At 37.8% G+C, this 19,413-nt stretch overlaps 1 protein-coding gene across 2 annotated transcripts in view; it reads right to left on the bottom strand.

Annotated features, from left to right (window-relative positions):
• DAAM1 (dishevelled associated activator of morphogenesis 1) overlaps positions 1–19,413 on the bottom strand; it is a 186,814-nt gene that overhangs the window by 36,337 nt on the left and 131,064 nt on the right. For both annotated transcript variants that reach the window (XM_012442281.3, XM_012442283.3), the window contains exons 5-15: positions 16,252–16,346; positions 13,639–13,972; positions 12,903–13,013; positions 12,684–12,787; positions 11,399–11,465; positions 11,056–11,173; positions 10,495–10,633; positions 10,152–10,210; positions 6,738–6,925; positions 5,915–6,214; positions 5,502–5,609 (exon numbers count right to left, since the gene is read on the bottom strand). In XM_012442281.3, coding sequence (XP_012297704.1) covers positions 5,502–5,609; positions 5,915–6,214; positions 6,738–6,925; positions 10,152–10,210; positions 10,495–10,633; positions 11,056–11,173; positions 11,399–11,465; positions 12,684–12,787; positions 12,903–13,013; positions 13,639–13,972; positions 16,252–16,346 — 1,623 coding nt within the window. The remainder of the gene's footprint in view (positions 1–5,501; positions 5,610–5,914; positions 6,215–6,737; positions 6,926–10,151; positions 10,211–10,494; positions 10,634–11,055; positions 11,174–11,398; positions 11,466–12,683; positions 12,788–12,902; positions 13,014–13,638; positions 13,973–16,251; positions 16,347–19,413) is intronic.

Genomic DNA, 19,413 nt, shown 5'->3' with positions numbered 1-19,413 from the left:
TCACATAATTCCTCTAGTGGGAAACAGAACGTGTCCTCCCCTTACTCTAGCCATACAAGGAGGGACTGCTTTTCTAGAAAGGCGTTTAAAAAACAATGAATACTCCTCCTCTGATATCCCGGTTTTCTTTTGTCTCTGTTATAACTGCCAAGTTATCTACTCTGAAGCTCCTTAGGACTCTTCCTGTAAAAGCAGTTTCCTTTCAAGGGCAAAAAAGACTATGGTGAAGTGAACTCCATGAGGTCATCTTAACCTATTTTTTTTCTCTTAAAGAGAGAGTTGGTAGTTAAACTTAGATCCTGCTCTCACTTTCTGACCCTCAAATAAGAAACATTTTTGAAGTTCACTGGCAACTCATCCTATTTTTAAGTTCCCAATGTCAGGAAATTAAGACTTCTGACCTCTAGTGTAGAGGACTGTGGAATCAGACAACTGTTACTTACTGGGTGTGTGGCTTGGGGCTCAGTCTGTCTGTCTGTAAAATGGGGTTAATTAACAACTGATTGGTGTGAAGATTAAACATGACAATCATGTAATGCGTTTTGTATAGTACCTAATATACTGTAGGAGCTCAATACTTGGAAGCTACAATAATACAATTATTTCATCTTTCAAGCTGATGATTAAGTCCATTTATTCCCCTTTTGCTCTGCTTTCAGTTGAGCTAGAAAAACAACTTTCGAGATCTTCCATTTGTAACCAGCACCAGTAGTAAGTGTAATAGTTAATAATTACATAATATATTTTATCTTTCTAGAGGAGAGGATAAAGAATGCCATACAAGAGTTTCTTCAATTATTAGCTTAAAGATTCAACTTCTTTAAAAGTCCTTTACTTGGCACATTAGAAATAAAATCATAAAGCTTATAAGTTTCATTGCAAGGGGCATGTTAGAAATAACGATGCTTCCAAGCCTATTTCAAGTTAAGTTTACATTCTTTTTGAAACCTTATTCACTCAAAAATCAGATGGAAATAACAAAAGATATTTCTAAATGGCTTGGGTCAAATGTGGTAGAATCACTTATATCTGGCTTCACCTAACAGGATGTCTGGTTTTTCCAGGCAACTTTTGGCATAAAGCTTAGGGCTTGGAGTATAAATAGGAAGTTGGGACTTGCATTTTCAGGAAGCAGTGCTGATAGTGCTGTAGATTGAATTCCACAATGGAATAATGACTCAACACTTCACAAATAATCATAACTCTTACATGATTGGTTTTTAATCTTTTTGAGATAGACTTTTGTCAATCTGGTAAAAATTATGGATCCCTATCCAGAAAAATTCATACACTATATTTATATAAAACCCTGTACTTGGTTAACTCTTACCAAGTACACTTGGTACTTGTTATACAACTTACACTTGGTCTTAAGAAATATTTATAATTCTCTCTTCTGTCTTCATGTGCCATGGCTAAGGATTAAGCTTATTTAAATAAATATCTTAAATCTTAAAATTTTTCAATATGAAAATTAGACATATGGAATAAAAATTGTAAAGAGAATAAAAAATGAAAATTCTTTGATAATTTATAAAAAATCAGAAGATATCATTGAATGCTCTAAATGGAACCCCCAAAATGTCTTATGCATTACATATAAGCAGGAGAGGTCGGATTCAGAGCCTGGGACCACAGTTATTCTTTGTTCCTATCCCAGAGCAGAAGCTTTGAAGTTTTACAATGTGATGACAATAGGATCCTTAAGGAAGGGCTGTCCTCAAGCGAAGACCAGGGGGAAGGAAGAGATAGTGAGTTGTTAATTGGTTGCTACAGAGATATGACTCTCTTTAGGTAAATGTAGTACCTTTAGCTCATTTCCCCTCTATTCAATTGTATAGATAGAGAGAAATGAATTTATAGAATCTACGGATGAAAATTTCCCATAAAACAGAGATGAATATTGTTTAACTGTATCTGAAAAGTACTACTATGCAATGTGCTACATTATGTATTTAAATCAGTCTTTTGTGGCTGACCTGGAAATCACGTATAATATAGTTTCAATGAGAAAAAGAGGTCCTGAGATTCAAGAAATTGACTTTCCAATGAACTTTTGGAATGTGAGTGGAAAAATAACTGCCTATTAGATCCCATTACACATGGCACATAAGCTTACATAATCAGCTCTGCACACCTTTGATATCTGCACTGAACAGAACATTCTGAATAGGAGTAGTCTTGTTCTTAAAGCTGGAGTTAAAGAAAATCCTATACGAAGTCTGACATTTATAATGAATAAAAACAATAGGGAAGAACAAAGTGAAACTGAGAATTATGTCCCTTTGGAGTCACTAAATACACACCAAGCCACGTTTTTATTATCTATAAAATATGAATAATATCTACGCATAGAGTTAGGGGTGAGCATTAAGGGAAAAAATCAGTATAATAGCTCCTTGAGAACTAAATCTTAAGGTTGACGAGATTGGGAACGTGTATATCACACTCAGCATCAGGAATGTAATAGAGGCTTAATATTATCATCTTGTAGTCCATATTACAGTTATTTACAGATTTTCCTCATCTCTGCTTTTATACTCTAAGTTACACTGTGGGCCTGTGCAAAAGTTTAATACATTTTTCATCCTTTGAAGTACTTTGTATACAAAGCAGACAATATATGTTCTGATTTTATTGATTCCTCAAATCAACTGGATATAGTTTATGTACCTACGTGTGTGTATATATATATGTGTGTGTGTGTTTGCATATACACGTGTTTGTATATATTCCCTAAGTGCCATTTCTCAGTACTCATCTAAATTATACTAATCTGATATTACTGAAATTTTTCCAAAATCTTACTCTGTGCAGGGTTCCTGTTGCATGCATACATAGTATTCATGTGTTCCTTTGCCTATCTGAGAATTGTATCTAGCCAAACAACTGGCTGAAGTCCAGAGAGTTTGAACAGAGTGTCATGACTCTGGAAGGAGGAAAAGAGGAGACACCATGGAAAAAAACAGGTCCTCAGTATTCATTTGGGAGTAGAAAAGAGAGCAGTTCAAGTGAATTATACAATGCACTGCCAAGACTGAGATGAAAATGCATAGGTCTTGAGTATTTCCATCGGTCATGAGATAAAGGGACATTCAATGACAGGCACCCTATTTCCTTTACAGTGTCCTACATGTTCCAACTAAAGTGTCCACATCTTTGGATTTTCTATCAGAATTCAGTGAATTCAATAAAATGGTTCAAATTATCCTTATTTAGAAAATATATTTATGGTTTAAAAGTTCTCATCTCAAATTCTTGTACCAAAAGGGAAAACATACTTGAACTACTCAAGCTGATCAGGTATGCTGAAATTTTTCTTCAGGAAGTGCTATTGAAAATATGGTCACAACCGATTCTACTTGCCGGTCTACTTAGTGTTAAGTACAACTGAAATGTTCTGGACTCTCCTGACTGGAATGCCTACTGATTACTTAAACAGTGTTGGTTGCTAGGAGACAATTACCCAATTGCTAGGCTTTCTGCAATCTTGTCTCCCAGAGCTCTTGAGAACTGTCCACATATTTGTCCCAGAGCATTTTGGCAGCATCCTTCTGCACCTTCTGCTGAAAGCCAGTTAATTATGAGTCTTGTAAACTGAGGTCTTTCAACCACCTGCCTTTATAATAAATGCAACCCACATGCTTGGACTTGAATAGCATCATTTGGAATAACTGCTGCTTTTCCTTCCTTTAATTTACTTCTCTATGATTCTCAAATCTTCATATTAGGCAATCACCATAGACCAGTATCAGCGATAAAAACTGAAGTGGGAAAGCAATGGGGCATATAACCGGGTTAGAAGATTATTTGAATTACCAGGAAATTTGCTAAAATGCCTCAAGATTTCACGTCAAGGCTAGGGAGACACCTTCTCAGGACAGCAGACAGAGAAAGAGGTGGGATGTTGCAGCTAATCAGGAATGAGTCTGGTCACAGTCCCTGCCACGTGAGGACTAAAGACAACTTTTGTCCTTTGAAAGATAAGTTGTTTTGCTTTCTATTGGCCAATGCCTCATTTTCATTGTGTTTTTTCATTTTCCCTTATTTGGTTGCATAACATTGCCCATGTTTCCGTTCCTACTTATGGTAGGGGTGGGCAGCTGAGGGCTCCTGTTTTAAGTGTTCATGTCACTATGGCAGGCAACCAACTCTATTTTTGTATTTTATTAAACTGGCATAAAAGGCATTGCAGAAAGCTTTCCCTTTCTTAAGGAAAAATATTCATTTAAATATTGGCTTTTTTTTTTTCCAATTTCAGATGCATCAAAGGCCATCTTGAAAAAACAAAATGAAACAAAAAACCCTTAGTTTTTGTTTTTCCCCCCATGTCCATCTACTCTTTTGGTGCTCAGTATTTCTTTTCTGATACACTCTTTCTTGGGGACTTAGCCAAGGAAACCAGCTAGGAAGTCTGCTGCTTGTTTAAGGATGCTCCACCCATGATTAATCTGGGAGTTAAGGGCCTCTCAGTAAAGCCCAAGGAAAGCCCCTGTAAGACGCCCAGTATTCATGTGTTCCTGTTAAGGATGAACTCTGCTCTCTCCATCATTCCTCTCCTTCAGGCATACTTAAGAATCTTTCTTCTCACACTACAAGACTCAAGTTTTCTCTTCTCAAGTCTTTGAATATTTGGGATCCTAATCCACCTTTTCTTTTTTCTTCTGAAACTCTCCAGACGTGGCCACTTTGCTGTGTTCTGTTCTGGTCTAACTTTAAGAGGCTCGACCACGATGCCCTCTTGAAGAGCAAGAGGTACCACACAGATGTGACTGGGGCTCACACAGTGATGCTGACTAGTTGGCCTTGTCAATGTAGAGAGCCAGCAGGCACCAAATCACATGGTTTTGCCACTATTACAAAAGCTTTGCTCATTTTTTAGTAGCTTCTCTGGTTTTATTTGTACCATTGCCATCTCCCCACTTGCTCAGCCCTTACAACCCCACTTCTGTTCATGATATATAGTAAAAACTCCTAAGTTCCATCTACCGGCCAAATTAGAGTAATTAAAAAACCTCCGTACTTCTAAAAATTCCATGCATTTCACAAAGCATTCTGCTTCAAATGGTAATCATTTGATATGTATTTTTAAAAAATTCAGATAAACCAAAATAGTTTTAGATATAAACACTGTGGGTTGACAACTGAAGTTATTCAACTCTTCTACTAACATTTTCTCCTGATGACCCGTTTTGACTAAATACAAGTGATAGCATACAAAACTCTACACCAATAGAGACAAGGTCTTAGACATACACCAGATATTAAACTCCCTAACAAGGAGCTTATATACCTTCAACTGTTCACATGTAACTGACAGGCACTTGGACACAGACGTGGACATGTACAACCATGCTGCTCTGCAGAAACATATCACGGTAGATCGAACAGCCAAGAACTCATATGTGCCTGTCACATCATGGCCATGGCTGATGGGCCAGGGATCATGCACAGATAAGACATGATTTTTCTACTTTTTGGTGTCTGGAGGGCACTGTTACCTGCTGTCTTTGATAGGCAGAGAAGGTTCTTTCCAGGTCTTCAAGATCTAGAAGTTTGAAGACTTTTGTATCATCAATTTCGGTCCATACTGTCCCCTCCAGTTTGTTCTAGAAACATCAATATAATAAGTGCTATGGTTTACAGTTATACATAAAAGAACAGGCACGGTTATTCTTTAAAAAGTGCTTCTATCCCAAATTTTTCAGTCTACCAGACACTCAAAGTGAGCAGGGTTTCAAACAATGTGTTGTTTATTTCAGCTTTATCACTTAAATATCTGAGCTAGTGAGAACCCTGAGTCCATACTAGAAAATGAAATCATTTAACAGTCAAGGATGTTTTCCCTTTCAGTGGCAACACAATGAACTGCTAATGCTATCCATTAGAGGGAAGATTGGAGCAAATGGCTTACCTCTGGCAGTTTAGACCAGTTGAAGGATTTCAGGGCATTTGTGGGCTGAGGAATGTTTTTCTTCTTGAGTGCCAAGCCCATTGGAGCACCAGGAGGTGGCATGATTCCCCCTAAGGGAGGAGGCCCTGGGGGAGGAGGAGGGCCACCTGGAGGGAGGGGAGGTGGTGGAGGGGGAAGCATCCCACCTGGTGGAGGTGGGGGCGGTGGGGGAGGAAGGAGAGATCCAGGTACAGAGGAGGGAAAGGGCCCTCCTGGGGCTCCAGGTGAGGGTCCACCTGGGATTGAAGCACAGACGGCCCTCTGAAAAGATAAAAATAGGAAAAAAAAAAGATCAATGGAAGAAGTAAATTCATTGAATGATTTGAGAGTCTGTAACTTTGCCTAAAATGTGTATGATAGAGAAATTCACACTTCTGAGAATGTTTAAAGGATCGGTAAAGTTGAATGGACTTTTTTGGGCCTTCATGGACTCCATTGCATCAACATTTTGTATTTGGCACCCAAGTACTTGTCTGGGATGCATTCACATCTTTCTCACTTCTTGCACCATCACAGAAAGTCTGGTTTTCATGAAGTCAGTTTTCACTTTAAGAAGCTAATACAATTTCCTTTGCTCTTAGATTTGTACAGTATTTTTACATGCACACCCCCAAATACCTCTGCTGCCTACATGACAGCAGAGGGAGTGAGTCTCCTAATTGTGATTAATCGTGAGCTATTTCAGATTTTGCTCCCCCAGTATGAAGTTGTCTACTTAAGGATGAAGGGTACTAGGGTCACTGAGGCCTTGGCAGCTGCCCGTGAGCTGAGCGGAAGACCTCACCCTGCTGAGCTCATGGAGCTGTGCTGTGAGGTCCGCCACCTGCTGCTTAACTTGCTTATGCTCAGTAGTCTCCTTTTCAAGTTTCTCTTTCATTTTATTTAAGGTCTGCATCATCTCTTCCTTCTCTTGAGTCTTGGCATCACATTCTCGTTCTTTCTTTTCCAGTTTCTGTTGTAGCTCATTGTGCTCTACACATGAAAACAATTGGACATGAAAATAGGAGAGTCTTCAAAGCTGATGCATTTTCTCTAAAAAAAAGATTGACTGAGGATGATGGCAGAGATTATGAGGATCTTTATTAGGTAAATATTATTCCTCTTCTCCATCAAAGGGAGCAACTCAAGGGCTAAATGATGTTTGTGCTTGGAGTGGGCTTCGAATGAACAACGTTATTAACTATGTTCTGTAAGAGACTTAAGAAGAGACTCTACACTCAGAGTTCTAAGTGTAAAACAAAAGTTTGAGTGATTACTGGTGGAGGAGAATGGTACCAAAGTTCATTCAGAATCTTGTCATGAAAATGGTCCTTCAGCAATACTAGGAAAAAATAAATATTCAAATGGCCTCTTTTCGCAAATTAGAAATGAGACAAAGAGAAGTTCAGCTTTTATGAGTGAGGTTTGCCAGCTTACCTCCACCAGCAGAAGGGCTAGAAGGGAGGGTCTCATGTGTGAGGAAGAGCTGCTGCCAGACCCAGGGTTTGTCCCAAGAGGGAGTCATTTCTCCCCTCTCCCCTCAGAAGGCTACTTGATGTATTTTATGCTTTCAGTAAACAATTATTAAGACATGTGAAAGCAAATGTTATCATCTCAATATTAAATATCTTAAAGGGAGTGGTGTCAGCAGAATGCTAGAACCATGGTAATACGGAGGAGAAAAATATTGACTCTCAGCTGTAGTTCTACTGACTTCCTCAATCCTGCTATAATAAAATAGCGCATCCAATTCAGCATAATGCTTATTCACATTGCCAATGGATATAAGTTTGCTGACAGGAGTGATGAGTTTTGGAAAAGAGAACTAACGAAGTTTAGGCTGTGGATTTTTATTTCAAATACGTGGCCCTAATTCCTATTCTTTTTATGTCAATAAATCCACTAGAGGTATAACCCACTGGGGCAGAGCTATGGTAATAGAGCTAGTCTCTATTTCTGAATTTGATAACACATTTAAATTCTTGTTTTATCTCTGACCTCCTCTCTCCTGAGTTCCCCAAAATCAGAGTTTACAGAGAGGAGTTCAAGCCACTAAAATCCCTGGATTTTGCCAGCCTTGGAATTAAAATAACCAGCAATCCACTTCTACCACTCTGTGGGTGCTTCCCTAACTTCTTCAGAAATATATCTAAAAATGACCTCACTATATCCCATTTTCCTTCTTTTATCTCCATTTCATTCTTCTTTTACAATTTCAGGACTAGAAACTTGCCTTCCTCTTACTGAGGGTTGGCTGTGCCTCAGAATTATCTGAGAAGTTTTAACATTTCAAGGCTTCCCAGACACTATTCCAAGAAGTCTATTTTGTAGGTAGGCGAAAGGGCTTGGGAATGTGCAGTATTTAAATGATCCTTAGATGATCATGATGTATGCCAGGTTGGAAGCTCCAACCTAAAGGACTCTCTCCACAAATGGTACCTGTTTACCACCTAGTCACTAAGCTTTTATTGAGCACTTCCTGGGTGTGCTGCCCTAAAGAGAATTCTCCCCAAATATTCTCTACCTTTTAGGTCCATAGAACTTCTGTCTTCTTATTGCCTCTATCATTGGACTACTATGTGCCCTCTTTAATACGATTTTGTCACCTGAAGCTTCCAGAAAAAAAATTAACATTTAACTATAACCTTTCCTCTTTTAGACTGTACCCATGACTACAACTTAAAACATTAAAATAACCTGTTCCTCCCACTGACAATGGAGATTTTCTTTTGTCTCATCGCAGCCACCTAAATCCTGCAACAGTGGCTATCATTTGTTGTGCAAGTAGCATGTGCCTTACACTACGCTAATGTTCTTATATTTGTTGTGTCATTTAATCTTCACAACCACACTGTGAGTTAGGGTTAATTCTCAGGTTGCAAAGGTGGAGACTAGGGGAGAAGAGAGGACATGACTTAGCCCATCCACGCAGGGAGTGAGGGGGAGAGTTGAAAATCAGATCCAGAACTCAGCACAGTGCCTGACATACAGGCATTCAACAGGCATTATTCACTGAATGAATGAATGAATGAATGAAAGCTTACATCCTAAGTGCTCTCCTCAACTTGTACACTTGAGTCTCCATACTCTAGATAGAGTGTATTCCTAAAATATCCACTCATTGACCATTTTTCTCTTTGGTTTAATCTCTTTACCCTGATTTTTAGTCAATGTTTCTATTTTTGTAGCAGTTTCTGAAATTTATTTTTTAAAATGCATGTGCAATATCACTTATTTGAGAGCAATCTGAATACATATGAGGAACTTGTAACATAAGAGTAGTTAGTTCACATTTGGTATTTTCTGGTATCAGTTATGGCCCTGCTTTTCTGCTCAATGGAAACATGATGAGAGAAAAGGAAATGCTTAAGCATCTCTTGGACCCGCTTTTCAGCACATTAAATATTGGGGTGCGTGCTATTCAATTTCATTGGCTGTGGGTGAATAACTTGGACAAGGAAAAGGAAGTCAGTTAACCAGTATGGTGAGAGCATAGTGGCTGGCAGTACAATTGTTTCCACAAAGGGGCCAACTTCAATTTGCTAATATTTTAAAACAGGAAGGAAAATGATACACATTTCTCCGTATGGCTAGCACAATGATGGACATAAATGTCTCTCCTGTCATTTGATGCTGAGAGATAATATCAAAGACATATTCAAAATATACACTAATAGCTGGTCAGCTAATGATTCATAACACATATCTCAGCAATGGTCACTGATTTTCTAAATGACTTTTTTTTTTTTTTTTTTTTTTTTACAACTGTACCAAGTCAAGGTCACAGAGATAACTGGGTTATTGAAACCGAGTGACCTGTTCTTCTTTTTTAAAATTTTGGATAATCCCTCATGTGCCTTATTGTATTTCTTAAAACCCAGTATGCTTTAAAGAGCCATTATGGAGTAGGGGAAGGCTTTGGATTATTAGTAGTTAAGAAAATTTGATTTAATGAATACCGAACAGCAAATGCTATAAGCTTTTCAAAACATTTACGTGATTATAATAAAAGGAAAAAATACTTGAGAATCAGCATGACAACTAAAATAGCTCAATTTAAGAAACCCAGTGCAAATGCCCTTAAAAGATGGGAAAAGATAGGCTGCTTGAACCAAAGTCAACAAGAAACATCAAAGTAAATTTCCAAAATATATGGAAATCAAGGTCACCCAATAACCAACAGCACAGCCTCTTCTCTTGTTAGGGCCTCATCATTTACCTTTTCTCATTTTTTCCGCTTGTTCTTTCCACTGCTTAACTTCATTTTCATTAACCAACCTGTGTAAGAGTTCAAGGAGCATTTATTACAAAAAATATAAAAGGTCCACTGCAAACTGCATTCTCCCTAGGTACAAAAATAGTCTACTGCAGAGAAAATCCTCAGCGCATGCTTGAAACCCATTTAAAACCAGATGTTACTTAGATATAGTGCATGTGTATAGTAACTCATATTTGACCCCTAGAACATTTCAGCTCTCCCAGTTGTTACTCTGAAATAGGATAAATAAATATCTTACATTGTCACCATTATCTCACAGGCAGCAGAACAAGAAGAGACTTACATTCGTACAACATTCTTAATATTAAAGTTTTCCAAAGGTGTGGAGTCAGGGTCCTGTCCTTTGTCATTCTGGATAACTATCTGCTGTATAATTCTATCTAGCAGTAGCCAGTACTGAACAGTGTTGCCACTCCTCTTGTCTAAAAAAGAAGAGAACAGTGAAAGAAAATGCTCAAGTTGTTTCTAAGCTAGGACGAACACTTGTCAACAGCGGTCACCCTTCAGAGCCACAGAACCAGAGAGATGTTTACAACATCTGCACCAATGCTTACCAAAGTTTATGGAATTTTGACATGCAATGATCATTAATGTGATCAAGAGGGACCTTCTATACCTTTCTAAACAAGTTGTAAGGCATATTTTTTATTTTTAAAATCAAAATTTTGTTTCATTAAAAAAATTTTGTAACACCTGTTAAGCTATATAGACACACATACTGGGCTGTCATAAAACCAAGGCTTGGAATCTCTGGTGTGCACCGAATGTAATCAGCACTGTGCAGGAGCCAGATCCCTTCGGACAATGTTTCAGAAGCACACATGTAAGTCACAAACACACTTACAAGGCATTTGGAGGCAGTGGTGCAGGATGGACATGAAATGCGGGTAAGCTTCACTATGAGTCAGCCTCTTCCTGGTCAGCTCAAACATCTGAGTTGCACTTTTTGTGTCTATGTGAACCTATTTTGTAGGAAAAAGAAATCAAATCAAACATCTAAGTTTCAATTCCCCCAGTGTAAAATAAACTTAAAGCAAACAGAAGCTAATCCTGCCACTTAGGTAACAAAATAGAGCTTCAATTTTGCTTTTAGGTTGCATTGGTCCATGTGAACTCTACAACACACATTACAAAGAGAAATAATGTGAACTGATAAGTCAAACCAGAAAAATTGTAAGCATATATACCAGTTCAAATCTTTTGGCAAATTCTAGTTCATCTTCATTTCGGAGCATTTCAAAAAAGTCTAAATGCCTGAAAAATAATGAAAGAAAAGTTATTAAGTAGAACATCCTACAAACACAGGTGCACAGGACTGAGGACATGAATACTAAGGGTTTTCCTGACTTTTCAGAGATATCTCAAAAAGAAACAATGGAACAAAATTTGAATGCTTCAACTTAACTATGTTCTTTCTAAGGAAAAAAGACATCACCTGAGTGAAACAGATTACAATAAGAGAAAAATTTAAAAGTCTAGGCTGCCTAGCTTATAGTAGGCAATTATTAAAACTAAATCTAAAAACAATCAAGTCCAAATTGCATTCATGGATTCCGTTTATGGAAAACATGCCCATAAACCTACACTTAACTTCCAGCTGAATTAAAGATCACAAAACAAATGATCATGCCATTCATTTATTCAGTCATGTATTTATTGAGCACCTACTATGTATTCTACACACCCAGGATGCATTTTATGAAGACAAACACATCAGGGTAAAAAAAATAGAAAATGGTGGCAGATGAGGTGAATAATGTACACACAGTGGTTAGATAAGGTCTCTCTCCACGGAACTAGGGAAGAAACAATTTGGGCATCTGTGAAAGATCTTTTGAAGCTGAGGAAATAGCAAGTGTAAAGGCCCTGATGCAAGAGTGTTTTTGACATGTTCACAGAATATCAAGGAGAAGAGCATTCTGGAGTATATGAATATAGAGAAGAGAACAGTGGTAGAGAAAAGCTCTGAAATCAAGTTGGGTTAGCTTAGAGATAGTAAAACGATTGCAAATGAGCAAATGAACAGGCAGTGGAAATTAACATTCACAGAATGCCTATCGAAGGGGCTAAGTGATTCCATAGGTTTTTTAGTCAATTTTTACAATATTCCTGGAAAATAATTGTCATCATCATCATCACCACCAGTGCTTATTTTTTTACAGGTACAAAAATAGCAAAATTCGGAAAAATGGAGTAACTTCACCAGGATACAAAGGACGTATGAGGCAGGACTAGGATAAGATGTGAATTCAGGTCTAACGCCAAAACCCACATTATGTTTTCTACATAATGTGCTGCTTCCCTCATCAACAAAGTCTTACTATAAAAACATCATTAGCTGAACTAACATTCTGGTACAAGCTTTTTACATTACAGACAGGGCACAAGTAACCACAGGCCAGCACTTGATGAGGCATTGCATTATAGATGGAAAACATAGAAACTTTCTCACATCATAACAGTCTGACTTACCTATCTAATGTTGAATTTTCATGTTCCCTTAATTTATCTATTACAGGTTGAATTCCTAACATCAGAAATTCATAGCGAAGATGAAGTCTAAAGTCCAAACTCTCCTGAAAGTAAAAGGGCAATAAAATACATACTTGTGGTTTTTAGACTAAATAATAAGCACTTTTTATAAATTATTCTTTACTAATAGATTTTTAATTTACAGTAGAAGGTTCTTACCACTCCTGCTCCTTGGCTGAGCACCGCATTAATGAAGGACATGATTGCAGTCTTGAGACTCACTTCATCTCGATACCGCCCAGTGCTTTTATCCAAGTCGTTAATTAACGTCTATCAAAAATATAAATATAAAAACAAAGGACTGAAACATTACTAACCTTATGCTCATTTTATGAATTTTTTTATACTCAAAAGTTAACTTTTCAAATCTTGTGTTTAGTCTGGATTACACTGACCCATAGAAAGCCACCCTTTTCCCCCCTTAAGAATAGTCCTAAAAACTCTGATTTCAAAATTTTTACAAAATTCTACATATACGTATACAAAAGCCTTTGGTTCATTACCTCTGCTTGCTTTTTATATTTGAGTAATATACTGAAATACGAAAAATTATTCATACTGATCCTAATTCAAGAATGACAAGCTGTAATATTTTCAGGGAACACCAAATTTGGTGGGTTCAAAAGGTGTGAGCTGTATGACATGTAGGATGCAAGGCCACGATTTCAAGTTCTGCAAATTTAAAGCTCCAGATTGATCAACTATGGAAAATACACTCTATTCTCTGGTTCTTAAATCTAAGAAGAAGGGAATATTTGAAGTCACACTGTGAGTAATCACCACAGGGGGAAATGTAATGTTCTCAAGTAATGTTCCCCCTTCAGGGACAGGAAAAGCATGTGTTTGAGCAGACTTTAAAGAAGGGGTGAGTGAAGAAGGCCAAGGGAGCACCCACCTGAAAGCGGGTCCTTTCACTGGCATATTTCTGGTAGTGCAGCATGGCCTGCAGAACCTTCTTGTGGCCCCCAGGAACCAGGCACACGGCGCCCAAGATTTCCAGCACGGCCACCTTTGTTTTAATGTTCTCTGTGCTCAGACTCTGAGCAATTACATTAATACTCTCAGAATGAGCCAGGACATGAGCCCGACCTTGAGAGTTGTTCATTAGTGCCTTTATGCAGCCAATGAGAGAAGTATGTATTCGAGACTCTGATGTCTCATAGTCCATGGTCTTTAGAAAGTTGAGGATACATGACAGGCCATCCAAGTCGATGAATCTGGTTACAAACCTGTCGTGAAGAGAAGTATACCACACTTAAGTCCCTTTGGGGTTTTATAATAGCCCCTAATAGAAAAGTCTGGAGGGTGGGGGAAGTAAGATTTAGTTCCTGAAGTGCCAAAAGGCTTACACCGATGAAGTCTTTTTAATGCTCTGCCTCTTCCTTGGCACAGACCCAACGGTCAGGTCCAACCAAAAGTGTGAAAAAAAAACCCAAAACCCTCCATTTGTGATAAACACATCTCAACAAGTACAAAGAACCAAATAACAGATCATATGCTCATAAAAAAGCAAGAGAATACTCAGAATACATATCTTGTCTTAGGTTAAAATCATCTGCGGATTCTGTGTTATTTAGCATACAGTTCCAATACCCCACCCCGCCCCCCGTTTTGTTTTTAAGAGAGACAGGGTCTTCCTCTGTCATAGCTCACTGCAGCCTTGAACTCCTGAGCTCAAGTGATCCTTCCATCCCAGCCTCCCAAGTAGCTGGGACTACAGGTACATGACACCATTCTCAGTCAATTTTTTCTTTTTAATTTTCTTTAGGGACGGAGACTTGCTGTTTTGCCCAGACTGGTCTTGAACTCCTGGCCTCAAGCAAACCTCCTGTCTCAGGCTTGCAAGTAGCTGGGATAGTGAGTGACAACGTCCAGCCATGCGCTTTTATGTTGACTGCTGATGCACTTTTAAGTGCTGATCACTGACCTAAACGCCCTATTAATGAAAGTCAAGAGCTTCCTTACATTCCAAAATATTTGCTTGTCGAACAAATGATAATCTATATCCCAAAAATGTTATTAAAAAACTATTCTCTTGTATGACATGCTACATGGAATCTCATTATTCCATGTACATGGAATACAATAATAAAGCAATACTTTGTTGTATATTAATTTTATTAATATTTCTTACACTTAATGTTGAGCTAATCAATGAGAATAACTCACAGTACACGTGTACATATTAAAGCCACTGAAAAGCTCAGAAGTAACATAACTGTTTATGTGACAAATTTTCCAAAATTATTTAGCCTTGGATATTGATTAACATCTGAGAATGCAGAACATACTGAGAGAAACGCTGATAGGATAGTCTAGATCTCAGTCATATAATTACACAACATTTTTCATGAATCAGACTTTTCTTAGTTTCCATTTTATAGTCAAATAAAGAAAGGGAATCTTTATTTTCTAGGCTTTTCACCCAACCACATGACCCAGCTATAGCCAAGCTCATTAAACCAGCTGGCTTCATTCATAGCACCTGTGCTCATGAAATGTACATATAAGAACCTCAACACCTCACCAAATCCTAGAGGCATGAAAGGAAAATGAAAGTGCAGGAGGCGCAACATAGAAGCTGATTATCAGAGAGGAAATGAATCACTATTGCCAGAAAGTCTACCCATCTTAAAAAAATTAGTTGTATTGAGAAATAATTCATGCCATAAAATTCACCCTTTTAAATTGTATAATTCAGTAGTTTTTAGTATATTCACAGAGCTGTGTGACCATCAACACTATCTAATTTTAGAACAGTTTAATCACCCAAAGAGAACATTTTCCCCACTTCCTCAGCTCCTGGCAACCACTAATCTACTTTCTGTTTCTATGGATTGGCCTATTCCGGGCATTTCGTATAAATAGAATCATACAGTATGTGGTCTCCTTTGTTACTGGCTTCTTCCACTTAGCATATTTCAAGGTTATTTCATGTGTAACATGTATCAGCACTCCATTCCTATTTTTGTAGCCAAATTATCTTCCATTTTGTGGATATATGACATTTAATTTATCATTTCATTGGCTGATGGATACATGGTTGTTTCCACTTCTTGGCTATCAGGAATAATGATATGAACATTTGCATACATGTTTTTGGGGGACATGTCTTCATTTCCCTTGGTTATATTCTTAGGAGTAGAATTACTGAGTCATATGGCAACACTATATTTAAAATTCTGAGAAACTGTTAAAATCCTTTCCAAAGTGGCTTCACCATTTTACATTCCTAGCAGCAATGAATGAGGGTTCCAATTTTTCTACATTCCTGCCTACTAATTTGCCACTGTTAAAGTCTCTGTCTTTTTTATTTTAGCCATCCTAGTGGCTGCCTGTATATCTTTGAACAGAAGAAAATAATTTTATTAAACGTTAATGATTAAAGTATGTTACTCATGGTTTAATTTTATGGTTTTAACTTAAGACTTACTAGAAGGTTTGACTACTGCAGAAAAAAGGAGGGAAAAAGGAGAGAAAAAAAACATGCTAACCAGGAGAAAATTACCTCATTGGTTTTGTCCTCAGTGCTGTCTTCAAACTCTCTATAGTTTTACTTCTCTCTTCTTCTTCTTCCTTCTCTAAAGCCAGCAGAGATTTTCTCTGTGCAAAGAAAACAGAAGTCACTTCTTCAAATTCTATTTTTTAATTACAGTACAAACAAGATAAAACTAAGATTATTTGTTACTATCACTTTAAATATAAATAATAAATCTATAATCAAGTAAGCTAGGTCCTTCAAATTCTAAATAAAGCTTTAAGGAAAAGTTTAGAAATCTTAGTAGAGACTATGTTGCCCAAATGTTTGTATAACTATTCTACAGTTATACTTTGATGTAGATACTGCTATTTGTATTTGATAGAAATAAGATTGAACCTGTAGTTGAATACAACATTCTGGCAATTACATCTGAGTAATATAGTGAAATATGAAAAATTATTCATATTGATCCTAGTTCAAGAATGGCAAGCTGTAAAATTTTCAGGGAACACCCAATTTGGTGGGTTCAAAAGATGGGAGATGTATGACATGTGGGATGCAAGGTCACAATTTCAAGTTCTGCAAATCTCAAGTCCCAGAGTCTGAGCAATTATCACATTATCAAAAAGAGGAGGTGGGCAGCAGTCCCCCCATACTACCATTCCTATTCCTCAGCCAAAAAGTGTAATCAAGAACAAAGGGATTTTGTTACGTCAAATTATTTTTTAAGAAGAACAATTAAATTGGAGCTATTACTAGGATAGACAATTCCTTCACAGTAAATGCTTAACTTCTAGAAATGGTTCACCATCACTTAGAATTCAGAGTGTGAGTGTGAGTGTGTGACTGTGTGTGTGTGTGTGTTTCTACGCAGGGATCTGCTAGAGCAGTCCTTCTCAAACTTTAATGTGGATTTGAAAATCACCTGAGGATAGTCTTAAAATGTGGAGCCTGGTATGGTATGTCTGGTTTGAGCCTGGTTTGGGGTGAGGTTTGAGATGTTGCATTCCTGACACATTTCTAGGCAATGCTGATGCCATGAGAGTAAGGTTCTATGTAAGATTGCAGTTATTATAAAATTGTGAATGCCAGTAAGGTGTCTAGTCCTTTCCATTCCCTTTCACTCAGTGATCAGCTGGTTGTACTAAAGTACCCCCAATCTGATGACTCCATTCCCTTTCACTCTGTTATCATCTGGCTGTACTAAAGTACCCCCAATCTTATGACTCCAGGAACCTCCACCATGGAGCTCCCAGTCCCTGTTCTTCATCCTATTCTGAACACACGCTTGTCTAGTTTCAATCTTTTTACCTATTACAGATTCTGACAGAAATGCTTGGCTAGGAAATAGATTGGAGTGACTATATTGAAAAAGAAAAGCTTGACTCATATCCATGGGTCTCAATGATCCAGTCACGGCTTTTCTTTCAGGATCATAAATCATCAAGGGTGACAATCAATAGTATCAGCATTAAGTAACTAAATGTTAACTAAAACCTAAATATGATTTCATAATGAGAAGGGTAAAGGTCAAAGAAAAATAAATAAAATACATCAGTATCATTTATGGCAACGCTCCTGGACAGCTGTCACCAGGGGATGATGAGGAAGGAAGTTGTGTGCAGAAACAGCCAATGAATTCCCCAAAGCTCCCTGAGACCCATCCCCTGGAAAATTCACACAAATCCAGCCAAGAACGTTTAATCTCCAATGACACAGCTGAACTCGTTTGGACTCTTATGCAATCACTTGGAATCTGTAGCTCAGAATCAAGCCTTTTATGAATATCATTCCTTGTTCCTAAGCTTAATGACACAAAACTATCCCCAAATTAAAGACTACACATTTTATTGTGGGCCACAAGTACAAATAAAAATGCATGTATGTATCCTTTCAGAAATTTTGGAGAGGGTGGAACATTTGAATAGCAGCTGACTATATTAAGTCTTTCCATACTAGAGTTGGGAGATTTATGAAATGTCAAAGAAAATTAAATTGGAACTTCCTTTCCCAATACTGTATAGGGAACATATAACTTTCTCTCAAAACAGAAGAGACTACAACATTTTCTATGTGTGATATATTTAGACTTGGGTCTGAGATTATATTTATTGGGTTGACGTAACTGAGGACATATAGCTGAACTTGCTCTAAATGTGACTTTTAAAAACAAAATAATTTATATGAAGTTTCAAGCTTTCAAGCCTCACATTTGGGAAGAAGGTTTAATTTGCAACTTTCAGTACATAAGGGAGATAGATGCCTACATTTCTGAAGATGACTACTATGCCAAATATCTAGTAGATACAGGCTTTGTGGAAGCTTCTTTGAATGCTCTATGTGCTTACTCAATACCTGCTCACATGAGAAGCAGGCAAAGGACAAAGTACATTCTTGCAGAGGATCTTTCTGTTGAAGCTGCTAAGGTATACATTGGAACACATGGGTCTGACAGATATGGACAAATGTGGCCCAGAAATCATTCCTGCTGGGAGTCTGGAACTTAGCTCCTGATTGAATCATTTCTTTGGTGGGAAATCAATAAGCCAGCCCACTAAGCATAGTGAACTTCACCTCGCAGTCTTCCTCCTTAAGAAAGCATGGAGAAGCCACACATAAAGAAAGCCCAGGTCCTCGAACCTGTTAGGCTGCACTCTTTTATTATACTATTTTTCACTCTTTAAAAGTCAACAGATCACTCAGGGGTCCTTTAAAGAACAAAGCATTCTTGTAATGAGGCTTACATAAAGTAACTGAACTTGTTCCACAAAAGGCTGGCTTCACAGACTAGTAAGTACTGCAGTTCTCAACCTGGACTGTTTATCAGACTCTTGAGGCATTAAAGAAAACAGATGCCTGTCCCATTTCAGAAAAGTCAGTCTTGCTAGGCCTGGGGGTGGGGAGAAGGTGGGATAACCAGACCTCTTTCACATGCCATAGGGTTTCAAAAACTGAGTTAGTGAGAGGTAAATTGGAAAGGAGTCTTTGGGCTCAGACTGATAGGTTTCAATTCCCAATTAGATGACTACCTCCTAATTAGATAACCTTGGACAAGGTAACCTTTCTGGAGTCTCAGACTCCTTATCTATAAGTAGCACTTACAGCATAGGATGCTGGTGGGACCTCAAACATGTAAAGCGCCTGTTATCCCGCCTGTCATGTGAGGCACACTCCAAAGCAGTAGTTGCT

The sequence above is a fragment of the Aotus nancymaae genome, unplaced genomic scaffold (genome assembly GCF_030222135.1).
Source record: "Aotus nancymaae isolate 86718 unplaced genomic scaffold, 86718_ANA_hifiasm-v0.15.2.pri h1tg000062l, whole genome shotgun sequence".
NCBI lineage: Eukaryota > Metazoa > Chordata > Mammalia > Primates > Aotidae > Aotus > Aotus nancymaae.
The sequence above is the reverse complement of the archived record's forward strand: the minus strand, read 5'-3'. Positions and strand labels throughout refer to the sequence as shown.